Source organism: Odocoileus virginianus, chromosome 24, assembly GCF_023699985.2.
Source record: "Odocoileus virginianus isolate 20LAN1187 ecotype Illinois chromosome 24, Ovbor_1.2, whole genome shotgun sequence".
NCBI lineage: Eukaryota > Metazoa > Chordata > Mammalia > Artiodactyla > Cervidae > Odocoileus > Odocoileus virginianus.
In genome coordinates, this window is record NC_069697.1 from 41,645,856 (window position 1) to 41,662,221 (window position 16,366).

The 16,366-nt window shown below is 41.3% G+C and overlaps 1 protein-coding gene across 7 annotated transcripts in view; it reads left to right on the forward strand.

The window, feature by feature from the left end:
• Positions 1-1,474: 1,474 nt before the first annotated feature.
• The window catches only part of MDM1 (Mdm1 nuclear protein), a 41,432-nt gene continuing 26,540 nt past the window's right edge, over positions 1,475-16,366 (forward strand). For 2 of the 7 annotated variants that reach the window (XM_070454632.1, XM_070454634.1), the window contains exons 1-5: positions 1,475-1,617; positions 4,065-4,173; positions 7,356-7,566; positions 12,561-14,021; positions 15,057-15,171. In XM_070454632.1, the coding sequence (XP_070310733.1) occupies positions 14,004-14,021; positions 15,057-15,171 (133 nt within the window). In that variant the 5' untranslated portion in view covers positions 1,475-1,617; positions 4,065-4,173; positions 7,356-7,566; positions 12,561-14,003. The remainder of the gene's footprint in view (positions 1,618-4,064; positions 4,174-7,355; positions 7,567-12,560; positions 14,022-15,056; positions 15,172-16,366) is intronic. The other 5 variants (XM_070454631.1, XM_070454629.1, XM_020896715.2 and 2 more) reach the window with 3 other exon arrangements.

Sequence of the window (16,366 nt, forward strand, 5' to 3'; positions counted from 1 at the left end):
TCCTACTATTCTATTCGAGGTAACTGGGACTTATCATAAACAAATGGAAAAAGAATCTTGCCCTTGTTCTGCTTACATTTCCAACATGTCTGCACTTATCACCCCTTTGGCACAGCTTTGCTGACCACCTGATCTAAAAGAGCCATCCCTTCCCACCACCCCATTGTTCCATATTCCTCTGTCCTCATTTTACTTAATAACACCTATCCCCTTCTGACATATCATGTTGTTATTTCATTGTTTATTACCTATCTCCTCACAGTAGGATGCAAGCCCCTTGGGAAGAACTTTGCTTGTTTTAGTCTTTGCTGTAGTTCTAGAATATGACTAAGCTCATAAGATATTTTCAAATATTTGCTAAATAATTAATACATATGCGCTTTTAATTTATAAACCCATATTTTAAATGCTGAAAATACTTCTAGCATTTTTTCCCCTCTACATTTCTTCTCCTTTTTTCTTGTTTTCAACTCCTATATTATGTCAGATTTTGGACCTCTTTGATGACTGTAGATTTTTATGGCTTTTATGTCTTTTCATGGATTCATTTTTCTTTTTGATCCAACTTCCAGGAGGTGTCCTCAATTTTATTTTCTAGTTCTTTATATGACATTTTACGATTCTGCTATGTCTTTAGTTTGAGTTCCTTTATGTTCTCCCATTGTATTGGTATAATCATTTTACTTACAAGCTGGACTGAATAGGATAAAGCATATATCAGGTTTATTCTTTCCCATTTCTTCCTGTTAAATCCTCTTTCTGGACAGAATCTCATCTACGTCCCAAACTTTTTTAGTCATTCAGAAAAAAAATCCCTTGTTTGCTTTAGTCACAAAACAGCCTCCAATTAGTGATTTTAAAGTTCTCATGAAGTACAAAACTCTAATTCACTTCCCTTTTCCCTTCCTCCTGCCTCTCTCCACCCAGACATGTGCCTGACTGGGGAGAGATGCGCAACTGATTTCTCTTCTTCAGTGTTTTACCTTCCTTCTCTTCTTTATGTTCTAGATGCTGTTGTTTCTGACCTTTTCAGGGCCAGGCTCAAAAGGAGAGAGGATTAAATGAAAAAAACACCTTTTGTAGCTTGTGCAGTTTGTAACCTGATGATTTCCTCTGACGGGGCAGGTGCCCAATTGCTGGCTCTGTTCCTCAAGGGATGTACTGGAGGTGTGCCCACTTCTGACCACAGCTCTCTTGGTGCAGGTGGGACTGTACAGCAGTACCCACCGCGATACCACCCTCAGCACCTGGACTTCTGGCCATCCACTGTTGGGTCACATTTCCCCTCCAGTCTTAGGTAGGAGTGCACATGATGGCTCCCTCTCATCTGTTCAACTTGGCTCATTAGGAAGCTCAAACAGTCTTGCCCTACTGTGGGCAGAAATGTGGTCTGTTCCTAACGCAGCCGCCTCTCATCATTCTGCCATTAAACCAGAAAACTTAGCTGTAATCTTTCACTATTTTGTGTGTCCCAGGCAGGAATGAGATAACAGCCTTTCTGTGTCACAGAGTCCAAAGGCGCTATCCACGTCAGGCTCGCCAAATGTCCCCCTGAAGCTCTTCTCACTCATCTTGAGGTGATGGAAAGCATTGCCCCTCTCCAAAAGGCAGTTCAAGGTACGTGGTTTAGAGCATAGTATGTGGAGAAAACTGGAGAATTGAGTAGCGTAGATATTATTTTTTCTCCAATCAGAAAAAGAAAAGAAACTTTCTGACAGTGTAGCTCTGGAAGCTGCCTAGCAGTTCACTTGATACTGCAGGCAGCAGAAATGTCCCATTAGCCGCAAGGAGACAGGCAGCCCTGACTCATCACTTTAGTTCTGAGATCTGTATCTCTTACCCACAATGTTCTAGACTCGGCATAACATATGCCTCCGGTACTCATAGGGACAGGAAATAATATAAAAAGAAATATTATGACAGATAATCTGTATTTCTATCGATTTTTGAGGGGGCATTAGAAAATAGTTATCAGAAGTATGATCATGGGCCTCAAACAAACTTCCATTTGAGTTTTAGCTCTGCCACTTGTTAGCATGTGACCTCAAGCAAATTACTGAGCATCTCATAATTTTTTGCTGTTGTTGTTCAGTTGCTAAGTTGTGTTCGATTCTTTGTGACCCAAATTTTAACTGCCCCCAGATGTTAGCAGCAACGTGTCCTTTGTAGATAATAGAGTTGTCTGTGTGCTGCATTGCCTATTGGTAAGTTGGCACCACTGACATTATCTCTATCTAAGGCTGTGAACTACCTTTCCCAGAATCCCCCTTCCTAGTGGTTCCAGGTTAGAGTTTGTGAGACTTTGAGTTTGTGACTTGTGCAAGACTTGGAAGGTGTATGAAGGGAGTCCACTGTTTTGGGGATAATAGTTGCCGAGGTTTGTCAGGGCTTCACCAGACACAGGGGCTCACAGCCCTCTCCACGAGCTCTCACTGTGTGGTTTTGGCAGCATTCTCAGAGCTCTCCCATGAGCTAACATTCTCCACCCACACTCCAGGGCTTCAGGCTGAAGTCACCAGTGACCCTCCATTCCTACAGCTGCCACCTTCCAGACCTTTACTTCCCCAGCTCCTCACTATCTATGTAAGCTGTCATTTCCATATGAAGTTCCTTATTCTTATACCACTTATAGTGGCTCTGTTTTCCTGAGAGAACCATTCTGATACAGTATATATAGTCCTAAGACATGTATCAAGCACTCAATAAATATTAGACAATAATAATAACATTAATCGTAAAAGGTATTGTTTACAATAAATTTGAGATGAACAGATTAATGATGTTAGAAATGGGTGAAGGGGGTCAAAAGGCACAAACTTCTAGTTATAAAATAAGTCATGGGGATGTGATGCACCATATGGCAACTATAATTAATAACACTATATTGCAATTTCAAAGCTGATAAAAGAGTAGATCTTAACAGATCTCATCATAAGATAAAAAAATTTGCAATTATGTATGGGAATGGATGTTAACTTATTGTGGTGATCGTCTTGCAGTATATACAGTTATCACATCACTACGTTGTGCACCTAAAACTAATGTAATGTTATATGTAATGTTATATTACACATCAATAAGAAAAAAGAAAAATTGTTAAACCATGTGACTTCTATTGTTTAGGAACAGCAAGCATGAAAAGTTGTATAAAAGGAGACCATTCTTAATACCTAATAACAAAAACTGCTCATTTCTATAACACTTTTCAATTCATGACGTGTTTGCACATACCTTACTGCATTTGTCTAAGATAAAGCATATATTTGAAACAAACACTTACTTTCTTAACAGTAAAAGCCCATGATCAAGGAAATAGTACAACTACAATAACAGAGTGATTTATATTGGAAAAAGAACACTTATTTGAAACACGGATTTGTTCCACAGAGTTCTCTCTCATCAGAAGAGAATGAAGCTGCCCTCTGGCTCATGTCTTCTCTAGTGCTATGGTGTGGGCCTTGGATCACAAGGAAGTATTAACAAATGCTAACAACTGCCAACAGAGTTGCAGAGTTTAGCTTTCCAATTAATACATTGAACACACAGTGTATGACATGTATATGTGCTATTGTGCTTCATGGTACTAAGTTGCTTCAGTCATGTTCAACTCTTTGCAATGCTATGTATGGACTGTAGCCCACTAGGCTCCTCTGTCTATGGGATTCTCCAGGCAAGAATACTGGTGTGGCTTGTCATGTCCTCCTCCAGGGGATCTTCCTGACCCAGGGATCAAACCCGCATCTCCTGTGGCTCCTGCATTGCAGGCGGATTCTTTACCACTGAGCCACTGGGGAATTAGGCATAAATGGTAGTACCAGTTTATAAATGACTTTAATTGTAATTAATTTTAGGGAGCCAATATTTTTTCTCTTTTGGTCTCACTAATATTGATAATTTTCCTTAATGCTGTGTTTTACACACCTATAGGTAGAAAGATGAGTTCTGGGCCCAGATCCTCAGATTATTTCTATTTTCCTTGCTCCCCTCTAGAGTAGGGGTTCCTGTGCTCTTCTCATGTCTAATTCCTATCTTTCTTCAGCCTTTTGTCCAATTCCCCTCATCAGAATGTCCTGCTGGCCCCTGGATCTGGCTTTCCTAATTGCCTTGCACCGACTCTGCTTGAATATCTGGAAATACAAGGCTATGGATGATATTCTGTGACCATGCCACATGGTAAGGCAGGGGAGATCACCATAGGGAATGAAAAGGGCACAGTAAAATCTAGGCCTAGTGCCTGAACGAAGGGAGCCAAGTGCTGACATGTACCCTTCTTCACTCCTGAAGGTTTGGGGTCTAAGACTCTAATAGCTGCATTGAGACTAGCTGTCAGTGGGAACAGACATTTTTTGGCCTATGGCTTCAAATATATACTACTTGTTAGAACACTGACTATGTAGTGGGAAGATGCTTACAGTGATGCACTGTCCATATCCTGCTGCTATTGGCTGTGTGGAGCTTGGCTCAACAAATATAAATAATAATGTATAAAGTATAAATAATTATATTTTAAATTAAAATAAAATTTTATTTAAATATATAATTTATAAAATTACATTTTAAGTTAAATTATAAAGTATAAATAATATAATAATAAAAATAATACAATAATGTAGCTCAGCAGGCTATATCCTGCTTTCAGCCCCTTTAGGGATTACCTTTACTTCAGACAGCCACCGTGTCCAAGGCCATACACTTCCTAGAGAGGCTGATAGGGTCCAATGCGAGACAACTCTGGTGGGCCATGCTAGTTTTGGACTCCCTATGGAGTTGGCTGAGGCTGTGGTGAGGCTGGTCTTGCAGCTGGACTTCTGCTCACTCCTGCTCCCTTGCTCTCCCTCCACAGGTGTGGAACCCCAGGGCCCTCATTAATAAACATTTAGCACATGTAACTACATCTCAGAGTCTGCTTCTCAGAGAACCCAGTCTGCCACAGACTGCTCTTCATATCACCAGTATTGTTGATATTACTATTTTGCCATTGTTGCCTCTGCCTTTCTCTTTGACCTTATCAGTTTATACCTGTTTTCCTCATTTACTGTCATTTTTTAGAGTTTTAAGAGGGACTGGAGATAAATCAAAGTGTCGAATCCACCACTGTGCAAGTTGGAGTTAAACTGCAGAGGACATAATTTATTCTAGCAATTCAAAACAGAAAAAGTATTTTTAGTGCATTCAGTGTTGAAGCAGATTTATTGCAATGATGGCCCCAATTTTTTCACTCCTCCTTTACAATGTGACTTTGTAACTCCTCACATCACAGGATTGAGTCTGTTTCCTTCTCACTGAACCTTGCTTTGGCCTATGGAATGTGGTAGAAATGGTGTGCGGTTTCTAAGCCGAATCCTCAAGAGCCCTGTACACCCTGCTCTTCCTCTTGGAACTCCATGAGAACAATCCAGTCTAGGCTGCCAGAAGACGAGGGCCCACATGGGGCAGTGAGGAGCTGTCCCAGCTGAGGCCGTCTGAGACCAGTCAGCTTCTGGCTAGCCCATCAGCTGACCACAAACACATGAGCAAGCTCAGTAAGATCAGCCAAGCTCAACCTGAACAAGTAGAACTGGCTGGCTGACCGATAGATTCATGCAATAATAAAGGTTATTGTTTTAAGTTGCTGCATTTAGAAATAATTGCTATGCAACATTATTATGGTAACAGATACAAGTTGCTTAAAGATTCACTGGGACATCTGAAGAAGTAGACTCTGGATCCATGTCACATGACAGATTCACTAAATTCATGAAGTTGTAGAAGCAGGACACTCCCTGCTAAATTAACAAGCCACTGCTACAAGCCCTGTTTCCAGAGCCCTGTCACCTCTCCTGTAATCAGGAAGCTGTTAACTCAGAATCATGCTGCTGCTGTTACTGCCATGATTTATGCCATGATAGCAGATACCTATGTTTTCCCTTTCTTCTGCTTAATTCATTTTCTTCTAACTAATTCATTAAGTGCTTCTTATGAGCAGAATGTAAGTTTTAACTGGACTTGAGCTGCAAAGCCCTCTAAAGTGTTAGTCATTCAGTCGTGTCTGACTCTTTGTGACTCCATGGACTGTAGCCCACCAGGCTCCTCTTCCCATGGGATTTTCCAGGCAAGAATACTGCAGTGGGTAGCCATTCCCTTCTCCAGGGGATCTTCTCAACTCAGGGATTGAATCTGGGTTCCCTGCATTTCAGACAAGCCATCTAAGGTCAAAGGGAGTTTTAGCTTTCTAGTTTCTATAGGACATGAGAGGGAGGCTGGAATGGACTTGGAGTAAGTCCTCCTCAGTGTCTGCCACAGCTATGATTAACTAAAGTGAGCATGATACCTAAAATTTATTTCGCAGGTAGTTCTCAATAATACTGAAACAACTTCTTTAAATTCAGTGTATTTCACAATTGGGCATATCACTCACTACACTGTCCATCACCATTAATTCAATTAACAGAAGTTAAGAGTAAAGGATGAACAACACAGTACCAAGAATTTGTGAACTCATTGCTTCAGCAAAATTCAAACACAAATTTCTTAAGGGAACCAACAACTCTCAGTCACTAAGGAGAGGAAAACTGATTTATGTGCTGAGAAATTCTTGATCCCTTATTGATACTTGATATAGCAATGCTAGTGGAAAGAACAGCGATTTCGGAAACAATATTTGGTCTTGATCTGCAAGTATCAAGGTATATACACAACTATGTGATAAAAGACCATTTCAAAATTTATTTTGGCAGACTAGAAATTTACAAGATTCTAAGGAAGGCAAGTGGGTAGCATCCTTTAATCTGATCTTTAAGACACAACATCTGGTTTTAAGTTGTCAGAAAATTAAAGCTTTCAAATCTGCTGAATTAGCAACTCTAGAAAAATCTGTAGGGATGGTGATTTAAAACAATGAGTAATCAGTGAAGATAAGAGAAGGTAATTCTTAGATAACAGGATCTTAAACTGTGAAGGCTTTAAAATGGAAGGAATCTCATCCCCCCAATTTTCTCTGCATCTTGTTCAGTGGAGGCTCAACGTTATTACGGTATGTAAGGTGTGCAGTGGTTTATGCCTTACTGAGAATTACTGTACTCAGCCACAGCCTTGTAAGGCAAGGAGTCCCTCAGGTATTCACACACAAAAAGTCCGTGTTGTCAGAAGAAACTGGAGTCCCTCCAAAAGGTGCCCCACTGACTCAAAAGCTAGGCACTTCTTTGTCAACAAAGGTATACGGGGCTAAAAGTCTGGAGGGCAAATTGCACTTGGCTCAGTTGTAAGCCTTAATCACAGACTGTTTATTTGGTTCTTGCTGACAAAAATTGTGAAGTATCAGCAATTTTGCTTCTAAGGCAGAATCCATTGACTTAATATTTTTTACTTTTTTTTAGTTGTGCAATCAGAAATTCATTCATATGAGGAAAAGGCAGTTAATACCTATGGGAAAATGCCAAAGAAAGCAGTGGTCAGACTGATTGCTTTTTGGCAAAGGCCGAGCTCAAGATTTACCAAGGGAAGCCCATGTAAGTGTGACCTGAGGGGAAGTTACAAGTGCCAGAGAACTGCTGAGCCTGGAAACTGGAATTTCAGCTACCTTGTAAGGTATTCAGAGAAAATTATACATATACATATGTGAGGATGTCTCCCCATGTTGCTAAAATGGTGATTTCTAAACCAGCTTTACTCTCATTTCTGAAGCTGTAAGAGAATAAAAGAGAGATAACAGACAACAAAAAATTTACCTTTTGGGGAAAGAATCTTGAGCAAAAGTTAATTAAAATCTTCCTGATCTCTGGCCTGGATTCAGCTCCCTGAGGGCATAACAGAAGAGAAAGCAAAAGGTCCTTTAGATCAGGTGTTGCCCACGATGGAATTTATTTATTTATGAGTATTAAGTTCACAGATTTATTCATTTGTTTAATAAAATCCTTATTCTCCTGAGCAAGACCTACTTGTTTTAAGAGCAAACATTCTATGGTGGCTTAAGTTACAATTCCAGATATTTTATAACACAAGGATTTATAAATTTTTAAAATTCTGGTCAGTTGAAAAAAACATTGTTTTAATATACTTCAACTGTGACTCATGTAGGGAATTTTTGTTGTTGTTGTTCTTTTTTTTAAAATTAATTTATTTTAATTGAAAGCTAATTATTTTACAATATTGTAGTGGGTTTTGCCATACACTGACATGAATCAGCCATGAGTGTACATGTATTCCCCATCCTGAACCCCCCTCTCACCTCCATCCCCATCCCATCCCATCCCTTTGGGTCATCCCAGTGCACCGACCCTGAGCATCCTGTCTCATGCCTCGAACCTGGACTGGTGATCTGTTTCACATATGATAATATACATGTTTCAATGCTATTCTCTCAGATCATCCCACCCTCACCTTCTCCCACAGAGTCCAATAGACTGTTCTATACATCTGTGTCTCTTGGGTTAATGTTATCATCTTTCTAAATTCCATATATATGCGTTAATATACTGTATTGGTATTTTTCTTTTGGACTTACTTCACTCTGTATAATAGGCTCCAGTTTCATCCACCTCATTAGAACTGATTCAAATGTATTCTTTTTAATGGCTGAGTAATATTCCATGTTGTATATTTACCACAGCTTCCTCATCCATTTGTCTGCTGATGGACATCTAGGTTGCTTCCATGTCCTGGCTATTATAAACAGTGCTGTGATGAACATTGGGGTGCACGTGTCTCTTTCAATTCTGGTTTCTTTGGTGTGTATGCCCAACAGTGGGATTGCTGGGTCATATGGCAGTTCTATTACAGTTTTTTAAGGAATCTCCACACTGTTCTCCATAGTGGCTGTACTAGTTTGCATTCCCACCAACAGTGTAAGAGGGTTCCCTTTTCTCCACACCCTCTCCAGCATTTATTGCTTGTAGACTTTTGGATAGCAGCCATTCTGACTGGTATGAAATGGTACCTCATTGTGGTTTTGATTTGCATTTCTCTAATAACGAGTGATGTTGAGCATCTTTTCATGTGTTTGTTAGCCGTCTGTATGTCTTCTTTGGAGAATTGTCTGTTTAGTTCTTTGGCCCATTTTTTGATTGGGTCATTTATTTTTCTGGAATTGAGCTGCAGGAGTTGCTTGTATATTTTTGGGATTAATCCTTTGTCTGTTGCTTTGTTTGCTATTATTTTCTCCCAATCTGAAGGCTGTCTTTTCACCTTGCTTATAGTTTCCTTTGTTTTGCAAAAGCTTTTAAGTTTAATTAGGTCCCATTTGTTTATTTTTGCTTTTATTTCCATTACTCTGGGAGGTGGGTCATAGGGGATGCTGCTGTGATTTATGTCAGAGAGTGTTTTGCCTATGTTTTCCTCTAGGAGTTTTATAGTTTCTGGTCTTCCACTTAGATCTTTAGTCCATTTTGAGTTTATTTTTGTGTATGGTGTTAGAAAGTGTTCTAGTTTCATTCTTTTACAAGCGGTTGACCAGTTTTCTCAGCACCACTTATAACAGCATCTTCCTTAGCCTGTCTGCTCCTTAGTTCCCAGTCTTAGATCAAAGTTTCTGGCTCTAGCTTTATAAAGCATCTTCAGAATACCAGGGTGCTCACATCAGCCCCTTCCTAGATTCCTTCTCTTTCATTTCCTGTGTTCTTTGTATACGCGTCTGTCCTACTGTGTCTTAGTTGTATCTTCTTTCTTCAATTTTTGTTTTTTGTTTTGTCTTTTGTTTTGCTTATAGATAATACATTTGTTGGTTAAATGAAAATATAGTTAGAGGCAAATACAAATTCTCTAATGTTTCAATTGTTACCAAGAAAATGATGGGAGATTGCTAGCTTTGTGAAGATGATTGACTTCCTGTTCTTAGTAGAATGAGTAGTGTATTTACACTTCAAGTACAAATAGTTGCTTTAAGCGATTTTGATATGTTTTTGTCTCCAAAAGAATCAAGAGCCCTATTGGGATAGATATAAATCAAAGTGACTCTAGAAAGGCTCAATGGAAAGAGTCATTTTAAGTAGGAGGATAGCCCTAATGATAGCTATCAATACCATAAAATTTCCATATATTGAAAACTATGAATAAAACATTCATCTTCACAGCTGCTACTAATGGAGTTAGACTTGTGAAGGAAAAAGTGTTTATGAATGATACCATCTTTCTTTTTTCTGTCCCTTTTATCCCAGTTAATAGGTATACCACACACACTCTTCTACAACTTAGCTTTTTTTGGTGAGGGGATGAGGGAGAATCATTCCAAGTCAGCTCAAAACAATGCTTATTTCTCTTTAAGAGTTGTATGGGGGTGTGTAAGTTAACAACTGTTGTCTCAATTCTAGTTTCACCCTTTGGAACCTATAGACCCTTTGGATTCTGCTAGTTCCCTGTTAGGTCTGCTAAGAGAAGACTACTAGAGAGATAGGAAAATTCTCTTGTGCTGGCTTTTCCTCTCTGTGGCTCCTTAACAAGGACCTTTACGTCTGTGGTGGCAGCTGGTACAGTCTCCTTGTTTCCGTCCCTCTTTTTTTCCGGCAGCCTCATTCTGTCCCCTCAGAGGCACCAGCACCAGCACGGCAATGACTCTTTTTCAGCGGTCCGACCAACTCCCACGAAATTTCTCCAGCCAACCTGGAGCTGCGCCCCAGAGAGAGAGAGAGAGAGAGAGAGAGAGTGTGTGTGTGTGTGTGTGTGTGTGTGTGTGTAAGTCATTCAGTGTCTGACTTTGCGACCCCATGGACTGTAGCTCACCAGACTCCTCTGTCAATGGGATTCTCCAGGCAAGAATTCTGAAGTGAGTTGCCATTCCCTCCTCCAGGGGGATCTTCCTGACCCAGGGATCCAACCTGTGTCTCTCACATTCCAGGCAGATTCTCTACTGTCTGAGCCGCCAGGGAAGCCCCGTGCTCCAGTAACCTCAACATTTTCCCTCTCTTCTTCCAGCTTCAGGACGTGAGGCACTTCCTGGAATTACCATGCTCTCTTTCTCTTTTTAGCTTTTTAAAGTTTTCCAATAACCCATAGCTTATATTAAGTTTTCTCTGTTGAAGTGCTCCTGGTAGTTTCTGTTTTCCCTACCAGGCCCTGACAGATACACATAATATGTACTTGACATCTGCAGAGTCAAAAAGCCAGAAGGACCAGAGCAGCCTGCACTGCTGTGTAGACCTGTTGCATGACCTGTTCCTGCTCTGGCCCTGGAGGACCCATAATGTGTGTAACTAACACCCTGCAGATGGACATATAAGTTGCTTCCAACTTTTGTTACTATAAACAATGCAGTAAACAACCTTAAATGAACTGGTTTTTCACATGTGGGTAAGTATATCTGTAAGATACTTTATAAAAGTGGAATTGCTGGGTGAAAAGCATCACCAAGTTGCCTTTTTAGAGGTTGTATTGGTTTAGTTGCTCATAGGCAATAAACAGAAATCTATCTGCATGAGAAACAGAGAAATCAAGAAAGTGAAGAGGGAGCCAGTTGTGACACCCTTATCTTACAGAGTGCTACCCATCAGTTAAAATAATTACTTTCTGGCCTAGATTCGAATTATGGACTTCACTTTGAGCCCTTTGGACAGAAGGAAGGCTAAAACATAAGTGGAAGAACTCTGTAAGACATTTGGTATTCCTTCAATAAGAGGGGTAACACAAAAAGTGTAGGGAGGCGCGTTGCCACAGATTGCCAGCAGGGCTGAGCAGGCCAAGGAGGCGCCATGCTGTCTGTGCCCAGCAGTGGCTCAGTAAATGCTAGTGTCAACAGGAAGAGTGACACCTAGAGATGTGTGACTATTGTAAGAAGTGACAGTGCTGCTGGGCAAATTACATGTGGTAGCTGTAAGCACATGCGAGACACTTCCTAGGGACTCCCCAGAACATATGGGTGGAACTTTGTAGGGTACTGGGTCTGCTGCCTGCAGCAGTAAAGTGTTAAAAGCTGGTAAAATACTAAACTGGCTACAAAACTCATTTACCAAGGTTGTCTTTTTTTTTCATGTCTATTTCTTTGGCTCATAAACTGAAGTAGCTGTGCGGTGTGTGCTGTGCTTAGTCACTTAGCGACTCTTCCCTTCTCCAGGGGATCTTTCTGACCCAGGAATCAAACCAGGGTCTCCTGCATTGCAGGTGGATTCTTTACCAGCTGAACTACCAGGGAAACCTCAGACTGAAGTAGGATTTTCTTAAAAATAACAAAGTAAAACATTCTTGTTCCCTGGGTCCTTAATAACACATCTCAGCAAACTCAGGTTGTGACTAAGTAATTTTTTTTTTTACCCTCTGTTGTTTGGTTTTCTTGTCATTTGTTTTCTGCTCAGCAGAGCCAGATTAGTTATCATTGTCCTTGTTTGGCAGACAGGCTACATTCTACATACATACTGATTTCACCTTAGCATTATGTGGTAACAAAGCTTTGTGTACAATCAGAGCTGTATCTTTCCTATCCTGTAAGATCTGGTCGGCCTTCCTGCAGAGGATTTTTGTTTTATGTTTCACTGCATCTTGTTTGTGCCATTCTTAATTTACACAACAGAGATGCTGTCAACGCCAATTAACATTTATCAAGGGCCCCTTGGATGCATGGCTGCACAGGGACTAATTTAATATTCTCTTTGTTTCAGATATCAGCTGGCTCCTTCAAATGAATTTTTAACTATCTCAGATGATGAAGAAGAACAGAGACATCAATTAGGATTCAGAAGCCAAGCTTCTGCAGAAAATGCTTAAAGGAGGGCATCGAGGATTAATATTAATATTTGAAAGCTTACAAGGGGGTATCCTTTGCTTCAGTTAACATGTGACAAAAGTAAAATGAGACTGCATTTGTTGTTCCTGGAAGAAGCCTGGCAGCATTCCACTCAGACATCTACCCTTTAACTGTTCCATTTTCTTTACTTATTTTAGTTCCTCTAATCTTCAAGGCTGAGTCTGAATCTTTCTACCTGAACTTTTTTCTCTCCATCACTTTTAGGGATGTCTCCTTCCTCCAATTCCTATGTTGTTAATACCACTTATTTGACAATTTAGCACATGATACATTGTACTATTACTGACTAAATATATGTTCACTCTCCCCAAGCATATTAGAGAACTATCTGGACAATTTAGTTCTTTTCTGTTGTCAGGGTCAGCATGGCATTCTCTCAAAGGTAGAATCTCAAGAAACATTTACTGATGATGGTGGCAATAATTCATAAAAAACAAGTTTACTTTCATTTTTTAAAAAGGATGAGAGGAGAAACAAAGCTGAGGCTCTGAGAGCTGAGATTGACAACCATCATTAATGAACGCGTCCTAATCTAGGAGCTATATGTACATCTTCTAGGGGAAGGGGTTGTGAGAGGCAGCATCACTGGAAGTCAGCAGTTTGCCTTTCAAGATGCAATTTTTAAAAAAAATGGGCTTTGGCCTGCCTAAGCTATATTTATTTCCTGGCCTCTTCCTTTTGATGTGATAGTAACCAGTGTCGCATGGTTGTCCATAGCAGGAATTGATATTCCAAAGAACAGACCTGAATATTTTCACTTCATAAAAAGAAACATTCGGTTCTGTCATACACGTTGGAATTAAAAACACACCGTCCTGTTTATGACGTCAAGAATCGGGGCCCAGCGCGCTCGGTGACTCAACGAATCCCAGCAGTTATCCCATTGTTGCAGAACTGCCCACAAACCAGACGCCATCAACATCTCCTCAGGACGAAGCTCCCGCGGGGCCCCGCCCACTCCGGGTCCGGGAGCCTCATTGGCCGGCCTTCCGCCCGCCACTTCGACCAGCCCGCGGGATTTGGCTCGGGAGGCGGGCGTTTTCCTTTCCGACACTAATTGGTCGAATCTTAATGACGGCATGGGGTTTTCCGAGCCTCAATTGGTTCTTAGGCTTCAGAATGGGCGGGGAAAGGCAGAGCGACAAGGCTGAGGGAGGGAATCGCGGAGTGCGCCGGCGCGTAGTCGAGGACGCTGGGCAGAAGCTTTTGCTAGGGAACCTACTGTTGTCGCCCCGCCCCCTCGGAGGTTTTAGTCCCGTTAACTGTCGGGGTGGCGGGGGCTCCAGCTCAGGCCGACATGCCGGTCCGCTTCAAGGTGAGGACGGGGTCCCCGGGCCCGAAGCCTGATGGGGGGAATTAGGGCGGGGCGGGTGCGGCGTGCCGGAGCCTCACTGGCTTTCCGGGCCGCGCCCCTCGGCCCGGTAGAACCTGTCAGCTCCTGAGCCTGCCTGTCACTATCCCGGAGGATGTTCATCCCTTCTTACCTAGCCCCCTCTCCGCTCACACTCAGTTCTGAGTTGTGGACTGCAGAGTTAGATGGTTTGAGATGGATTTATTTGGGGGGAGGTGCTCAGAGGCGTGTATATAGAGGGCAGTTTATAATGGGGACTGTGGCGGCTTCAGATTGGGGCACCTGTGGACCACATCACAGCTTAGCATTTAACACCCCTTCCCTTTAAAACTTCAGAGTGCTTTATGCCTTTTAAAGGCTTAAGAAATGGGACCCTGACAAGATTAAAGACAGGGTATAAGAAACACATTATTCATAATCATGCATTTCTCTAAGGTTTGTTGATAGTTCCAGGTAATTGGTAGCTGTCATGGTCAAGCACCCAGCAACATAACAGTTGACCACAGTGCTCCACAAGCCCTGCAGTCTTCTTTTTATCTTGAGGGTTTGTATTCAGAATGGGAGGGAATTTGTCTTTTCTCGGTTGACTTTACAGAACTTCACAAGGAACTAGGCATAATGTTGCAATATAATATTGTATACTCGATGAGAGCTTCATTAGTTAGGATAATTATAGTGATGAGGACTTAGATTGCCACCCATTTTCAGACAAAAGCTCAAGCTTTTGAATCCAACATCCAGCAAAAGGGTAGCTGATCTGAGCTTCAGATTCCTAGTAGCATCTGCCTCAAGTGGTTGTGGGGATTAAGGTTATAACACTGAACTGCTTAGTGCAGGGTTGGGTAAATATTAGGAGCTATTATTAAGGAGCTCTTCTGTGTTTAATTAGTCTTATGTATTTCCACTCTTTTTAGAGGTTCAGAAATGATTTTTACTGATATATACTTTAAAACAACTTTCATTAATTACATTGTACTTAAATTATACTTTGCATTACAGGGGTTGAGTGAATACCAGAGAAATTTTCTGTGGAAAAAGTCGTATTTGTCAGAGTCTTGTAATTCCTCAGTGGGGAGAAGACACCCATGGGCTGGACTTAGATCAGATCAATTAGGTAAGTTGAACAATTAGTTGTCATTATAACTTGAATAAACCTTGGGCAAAATGATTAAAAATCTGTGGTTTCCCAGAGTGTGATAGAGGGAGAGAGAGACAGACTGACTTGATTCAACCTGTTTCCTTAATTTCTCCCTCACTAGAATATAAGATCTCTGAGAACAGAGGTCTGTCTTCACCACCATGTTCTTGCCCAGTACCTGGCATAGGGCTTTGGCACATTCTAAAGCTTATTAAAACTCTTTATTTATTTTTTTTTTAATGAATGGGTAAACCTGGAGTTGAATCCACATTTGCTGTGTGACTTTGAACAAATTGGGCCTGTTTCACCAAGTGAGACTTGGGAAGCCCTTTGCACAGGATTGTTGGGAATGATGAATGTGATGTTCCAGTTAAGGGCTAGGTGCTTCTACACAGATAGTGCTAGGTGCTCCTCCTGTGACCCCTGTGAGAGTGCATATATATAGGATATAATTTCCTCCAATCTTAGATGTTCGAAGCCAGGAAAAGACTTGAGAGTGGGGTGCCAAGTCTGGAAACTAGTAAGAAGAGCATATTTCCAGGATTAGGTTTGGAGAACAAAGGGAAGAGTGGACTAGAGTGGGTGGTTCTTTTAATATTCCTCTGAATTGTCAGGCTCCTTTGCCCAGAGCCTGGCTTCAAAGCCCGAGTATCCCTGCATCATAGGCAGGGTGGTGCTCATAATCCTCTCTGGATGACCAGAGTTCCACAAATTTGAGGCTCTGTTAGATTAAGTATCCTAGCATAAATCTCTCAAATGTAGCTAAGCTAAGCCCATGAGGGCCGTAAGGGATATTATGACACTGTGGAATTGATTAACCACGTAACATTTTAGCTTAGATCAGCTACATTTGAAAGGGTGGTGATGAAAGGAGACTGGGAACAGAGCTACTTTGGAGTATGGCACCTTAATGAGAAAGGAACATCTAGGGGGAGGGGCAGAGTGGGAACTCCAGTTTGTTCAAAGAGAGGTGGAAAGCTAGCAAGGAACAGCAGCAGTGTTACCTAAAACTGGCTAGACATTCTCTGTGGCTTTTTCCTCCTAGTGTGTGCTGAGAGACAAGGGTGGACCACTTGAGAAGCTTCCCTTTTCATTTTGCTTTTCTTCCACCAGCCCTGGTCTGTTAAAGAGGGAAGTCTAGGGCGGTGGTCTTCAAGTTTTTTTTGGTTTC